This window comes from Bidens hawaiensis, unplaced genomic scaffold (genome assembly GCF_021521415.1).
Source record: "Bidens hawaiensis isolate Kalapana, Puna unplaced genomic scaffold, B.hawaiensis_p1.1 tig00028015_1, whole genome shotgun sequence".
In the NCBI taxonomy this organism is placed as follows: Eukaryota; Viridiplantae; Streptophyta; class Magnoliopsida; order Asterales; family Asteraceae; genus Bidens; species Bidens hawaiensis.
Window position 1 is genome coordinate 14,135 of NW_027505110.1, and position 6,923 is coordinate 21,057.

General features: G+C 42.6%; 1 protein-coding gene across 1 annotated transcript; it reads right to left on the minus strand.

Moving 5' to 3' along the window:
* Window positions 1-2,201: 2,201 nt before the first annotated feature.
* Window positions 2,202-2,747, minus strand: LOC143610792 (uncharacterized). Its single transcript, XM_077085173.1, has one exon. The coding sequence runs from the start codon at window positions 2,745-2,747 to the stop codon at window positions 2,202-2,204; it is 546 nt and encodes a 181-aa protein (XP_076941288.1).
* Between the last annotated feature and the right edge of the window lie 4,176 nt (window positions 2,748-6,923).

Here is a 6,923-nt window from a genome sequence, read left to right on the forward strand (position 1 = left end):
AGAAACACGCCCCCATGCTTCTAAACACAAGAAAAGATAAAACCTGGAAGCAAAAGCACAGGGCCGTGCCTCTCAACCACGGGGCCGTGGACTTCTACACAGAAAAGAGAAAAAGAATTAGCACATGGTGTGGAGTTCCATAACATACATATATTTATCGAATGTGCATCCTCGCGCCGTCATGCAAATTCATCACTACGAATTTGTGTGTATGGAACATGGGATGTTGCCTCGATTTGATCGATTTCCTGTGTTTTACCGGATAGTCAACCGAGGTGGTTGGTTCACACGTGATCCAATAGCTGATCGGATTATTGGTCACGAGGTCGAGAAAGGTTCCAAGGATTGGCGCAACAAGTTCTTCTGGATATCCGAGGATGTTGTGTCGGATGTCATGGTCCGACGTCCAGCCAACGAGGCACTCCCGAAAATTGTTCCGGCTCCTCATGATGGTCGGGAGTGGTTCCGTGTCTTGGTTTCAGAGCCAACCCCGATGCGAGCATTGCCTGTGGAAGTCCTTGTATGGGCGGGTATGAGCCGTTTGTGGCCATCCTCATTCCTGGAGCCTATATTCGTCGGTTTAGACGACTATAAGTTGCCTTCCCTCTTTTTCTTTTTGTTTGAAGTGTTTATGATTGATCATTTTATGTTTTCTTTATCAGGTCCTAGATCGATGTTAAATGCTCTTTTTGAGGAAAAGGGTTGTACGCTGAAGAGCTTTCACGACGCAAAAGATAGACCCGTTCTTGAAAAAACTGAGGGAGATTTTCTTTTCCTTGTTAAGGTGCATCCCGAAACCTTTCAGTCAGGTGCGTATGTTTTAAACCCTCCTCCGCTTAACGCCCTTACTTCTGATGGGGTGATCGTCATTCTTTCATCGAGTGACGATTCTGCAACCCAAGAAAAGGGAAGCTCTGATGACGATCCTGGATATTATCTGTTTCGCTCCTATTGGCAGAACTAGAGCGAAAGAGGACCTTACGGTCTTCTTAGGCGAGTGGTGCGGGCACAAGTTCTGTAGATGCCGGAGAAGAACCGGTGAAAAAGAAACAGTGAACCCATCGCCCTAAGAAGCAGGAGGTCAGTCTTGCTGAGCGCATGAAGACATTGGCTGGTAAGTATTATCTTTTGACAGTTTATTACTTTGATCGATAGTTAGATGTTGTTTTACTGTGTAGATCTGTCTATGGTTGTTGGCGGGAGTTCTGTGTCAGATAAATTACCATCGCCAACACCTGAATCTGATAAACAACCATCTCCTCCTCCAGAGAAGGAGAAGGAAGATAAGCCTCCTACCCCTCCTACTTGGGCGAATGTAGAAGGTCTAAATCTTCAATCGGAGGTTAATGATTCTTTGGATTACCTTTTTACGGCTGGATGAGCTACCGGTTTCCCAGAGAACAATCCCGTTGTGAACGCGGAAGGTTTCAGAAATGAGGAATTCCCGCCTCGTCCTCCTCCACAATTTTCTGCCACTTCTTCGCCTCCACCCACAGGTGGAAGGGGAGGTTTTCTATTTGGGAAATCATTTCAGGGTACCGGGGAGGTAGCAACACAAAGTACTCCTCAACAGTCTTCCTCAATCCCCGTTCTCCTCCGTGCATCAAATTCTGGTTATTGCAGAAAGACGAATCTAGGCGATGACTACCATTTGTTTGTCCCTGACTGGGATATTGTCAACGGGTCTCGTTTTACTGACCCGGACGTCTGCATGGCGTTCGTTAATCAGTGCGTGCCTCCTCCAGAGCGAATTCACCAGCATGGACGCTCTCGCCATGATCTACATACGGATTTCTCTTCGTCCTTTGCCAACACTTTGGCTTGCGGACAAGAAATATTACGCGAATGGAGAAAGATGGGAGGGAAACTAGGAGAGATGACCCAAGCTGCCGAGAATGCCAGGAAAGAGACTAAGGAGTATCGTTCAGCCGCGAACACAGCAAAGTGGAAATTATCCGATGTCGAAATTGCCCTGAAGAATGAGAAAGATTGGAATGCTAGTGCTGCTCGTCAATAGAAAGAAGCCTGCGAGAGGCAAAATTCTCTTCTTGAAGCTGCCCGCGGTGATGCTCAGCGGAAGAAAGAGGACCTGGCCAGGGCACTTAAAGCTAACTCAGCTTTGGAGATCCAAGTGACCCGCCAAGGTTCCAAAATTCAAGAGCTTGTAACCGAATTGAAGGTGCAGAAGGAGCAAGCTGAGCTTAAGGATAAAGGCGCTGCCGACATACAAGCTGCTTATGACTCGCTTCTATAAGCTCGTGAAGAAGCAGAAGCGCGTGCAGCCGAAGCTTTAAATGACAAACAAATGGGCCTGCGTGAAGACCACGAATGCCTTCATGAACTTCTCTGATTAAGTAGTTCGCATCTTCGGCATCCACGCATCTAAGTAATGGGCCGAGGAAGGAACGTTGGTACAAAATACCGTCATGCATTTGATAGTTCAAGGCTTTGTGTTTTATCTTCCGGGCCGTGGTTTTTTCTTCCGGGAGAGCTCCTGATGACAGGTATGCTATGATAGGTGTCATCCAAGACTCTATGCCAGTTTGAATTACTAAAACTTGACGTTGCGGGACGGATGGGCGATCCAGTATTTCAATGTGGATTTCTTTAGTAAAGTGTTCAAAATTTGTTGAAGCCAGCTTACTAAGGGCATCCGCTGATTTGTTCTCGCTTCTCTTTATGTAAATTACTTTACATGAAGAGAACTGAAGCATCAAATCTTTCGCCTGCGATACGTATGAAGCCATTACGTCATTCTTTGCTTCGTACATTCCATTGTTCTGTCCCGCAATTAACATGGAATCCACGCGGGCTTCCAAATGTTTTACCCCAAGCTTCTTGGCTATCCGTAGGCCTGCTAGAAAGCTTCATACTCCGCCTCGTTGTTAGTACTCTTGAAGTCTAACTTTATGGCGTATGTAAATTCATGGCCTTCGGGATTGACTAGCCTGAGGCATGCGCTAGATCCCTCACTGCTTGAAGCTCCGTCCGTGAACAATGACCAAATTTGTCCTTGTTCCAGAGGTGCTTGGGGTTGCTGCTCAATCAAACATTATTTCTCTTTGTGTTGCGGAACCTCAGTAACGAAGTCCGCCAACACCTGTCCCTTAATTGCTGGTTTGGGCTTGTATTCTATCGCATGTTCCCCCCGGCTCGTTGGCCTACTTCGCCAGTCGCCCAGACAATTCTGGCTTACTCAGAAAGTTTTTGAGTTTATATCCAGTTAACACATTAATGGGGTGCCCCTGAAAGTACCTGCGGAGACGTCGGGCAGCATAAACCGATGCTAAAACGAGTTTTTCCAGCATCGAATATCTGGTCTCCGGGTCTGACAATGTCCTAATGACGTAGTAGATCGGTGTTTGGACATTCTTTTTATCTGTCAGTAGTACAGCCCCGATGGCAATATCAGATGCTGATAGATATAACGTCAAAGGTTCTCCCGTATAAGGTGCTGTCAACGTAGGTAACTCCATTAGGCATTTCTGGACCTCTAGGAATGCTTGCGCAACTTCTGTGGTCCATTTGAAGTGTGCCTTTTTGAGGCAGTTTCTTAACGTTGAGACGAACGGTAAGACTTGGCTGCATGATTTGCCAAAAAACGATTCAGGGCAACCAGTTGACCGTTAAGTATCAGAACCTCTTTGTAGGAAGTAGGAGAAGGAATACGGGCTACTGCCTGGACTTTATCTGGGTTGGCTTTGAAGCCCGCACCCGTCACAATGACTCCAAGAAATTTTCCTTCCTCCATCCCGAAAGAATATTTAGCCGGATTTAGCTTTATGTTAATACTTCTCAGAGTTTCGAAAGTTTCTTCGATATCTCTTAGCATCTGATCTTCCTCAATGCTTTTGGTTACCAAGTCGTCCATATGAACTTCCAGGTTTCGACCAATCTTAATGCTTGATCCATCAGTCGCTGGTACGTGGCACCCGCATTCTTCAGTCCAAAAGGCATCATTTTGTAGCAAAAGGTGCCTTGATCAGTACGAAATGTTGTTTTGTCTTCATCACCCGCTGCCATGCGAATTTGATGATAGCCTTTGTAAGCGTCTAAAAAGCATTTGAATTTAAACGGGGCCACAACATCGACTTTGAGATCAATCTCAGGTAGTGGGTAGCAATCCTTCGGGCAAGCTTTGTTCAAGTCTTTAAAGTCTATGCACATCCGCCACGTTCCATTACTCTTTGGAACGATGACTGGATTAGCCACCCACGTCTGATATTTAATTTCCCGGATTATTCCGGCATGAAGCAAATCTTGTACTTGATCATTCATGACTTTCGTCTGCTCTGGGCCCATCTTTCGCTTTTTCTGGACAATTGGTGTAAACATCGGGTTTACCCTTAATTTGTGTTCCGCAATGCTCCGCGGAACACCAGTCATGTCCGCGGGCTGCCAGGAGAAAATAACCATATTTTTGGTCAACAACTGCTGATGTGCTTAAAACAGTCAATTAAATATTAACTAAACTAAACAAGTGATAAAAACTAGACTTAAGACTCAACTACAAAAAACACCGGCAAGTAAACCGGTCAATTGTACTAAAGCTAAGTAAGTCCGGAATATCGAACCCACAGGACTCTATAAATTACGTTATTTCACTAATTAGACTCGACTTACGACACGACTATTTATTATTAATGTTTAAAGGGGGTTTTTAAACTAATATTAAACTAAGAAAGCAAATAAACAAGTAAACTAGAAAACAAGCAATTAATCACAAGATCGAAACCAATCAGAGAAGGAATCTACCTAGGTAAGAATCCCATGTATCAACAATCATCAAACAATGGATAACTAATATGATATGGAAACTGATTTCTAAATATATTCATCTAACAAACCCTAAAGGACCCTCAATCGCATCAAGTAAAATCCTAAAGAATGAATATTAGATTATTAAGCAATCAGTTATATTGATTTCCTCACAGTCATCAATTAGGGTTGATTAATAGTATCTAAAGCAAGCAATCTTACGAAACACTAAGCCCTAGATAACTTGATAAGCTAAACACGACATCATGAACAAGGATCAACACAATAAGCAAGAATATTGTCACTAATCTATCCTAGCATGCGATTGACCAAGACACATGAACAACTCCTCACCTTACAGCTATTGGAATTTAGCAGTACATTTAAAACCCTAACCAACTATCAACTAGCTTCTATGATCTAATAGGCCTATTCAACCATAATAATCAAAACACCAAGTAATGATTAAACATAAACCCTAAATCTAAAGAACACAATCAAAAGATAAAAGATCTATGTGAAGCAATAGTTAACAATCAATCAAGATAATAAATACTCATATGCATCATGAAAGCAAAATCAAGTCTTTTACTATTAAAATAACAAAACCATAATCAAATCAATTATCCAAAGCAAGAATCAAATCAACACATGTTCATCAAACCTAGGTAGACATGAAGTCTAGCCTAGAATCATTATTAAAAACAATCCTAAACAAGTATTAAAAACAAAGAAGAAAGACATGAAAAATAATGAACAAGGAACGAAAGTTAGAGCGATAAAACCCTTTGCAATTGATCCTTGAACACCAGTACGAAAGCTCTATGATCCTCCTTGATTCCTAGCTTCAAAGCACCTTCAAAATCTTGGTTTTACTCTCAAAATCAGCTGCCAATGGTTGTATTTTCGTTTAGGTTTATAACCCTCTTTATATATAAACGAGCTGGGCCTTAAATTGCAAAATATGGCTGATCATGATGCCTAGGCGCCCCGCGACCGGCCTAGCCTTCCCCGTCGCGCGGCGCAGCGCCCTTCAGGAGGTATTTTTTTTTTTATTAAATATCTTGTAAAATCTTGATAAATCTTCTTCCTTGAACTCCAAGTAACGCTTAGAACCTTCTAGACCTTCTTTTCCTTGACTTTCAAACCACCATCTACATGCAAACACATCAAAACCCTAAGTGGAATAATCATGTAATCATTAACGAGCAAAACGAACTTAAGCTTCTTATGAGATGATAGAAAGAATTAGATTTAACGTTCAAGACACCAAACGATATAAAACATAATAACTATAAATAACTTGACTCAAAACCTTAAATAATAAAAGACTAACTAAACACGAACTAAACCGAACTTGAAACATTAAATAACACAACTTTACAAGGGATTCGAGATGTATAAATAGATGTATATCAACTGCTTTAAGAAAGTCCTCACTATTTCTGAAATAGCGGGTCCAATTATGATTGTTTGATCAGGAAATTTTTTGTTCAATACCCATTTCTCAGGTTCTGTTCGCCATGATTGTTTCGGAACTTTGCTTGGCTTGGAGCATTCTGTCGCGAAACAATGGCGATTGAGATGAATGATTGCCACACCGGTACGAGTTGGGACTCCAACTACCCCGTGTGCTGTGGAAGGACGGGCGTTGAAATCACCGATCACTTCTCTCCCCAAGATGATGTCGTGTTTTGATGTTGCTGGCAAAACTAAAAATTCGACCTCCTCGGTTCTTGAATGAATTCCGTCACTTAGAGTAACTGGGAAGGATATTACCCCTCGCGGGTGCATTACCTCCCCTCCAAATTCGGATACATGAGCATGAATAGGTTTCAATCTCTCCTTATCCTCTTCATCGAGTTGTTCAAAGCATTGTTCGTACATAATGTCAGATGTACTACCAGTGTCAAACAAAACATATTGCGAGCGATAATGGGCGAAGAGGGCGGTTATTATCAAAGGACTCTTATTACAAGGTGCGCCTTTAATTCGTGGAAAAATTACTGGTTCGTTTTTCCATTCTTCGTCATCGAACTCTCTTCTCTTTCCCCCAACCTTGTGTCCGCCTTGGATCATATGAACGTTTAAGTCCTTAACTTGCTTTTTGGGTGGGCCCTGGTTATCTCGCGCGGGAGCCTTACCAGTCCCTGGTTTTCCATCTT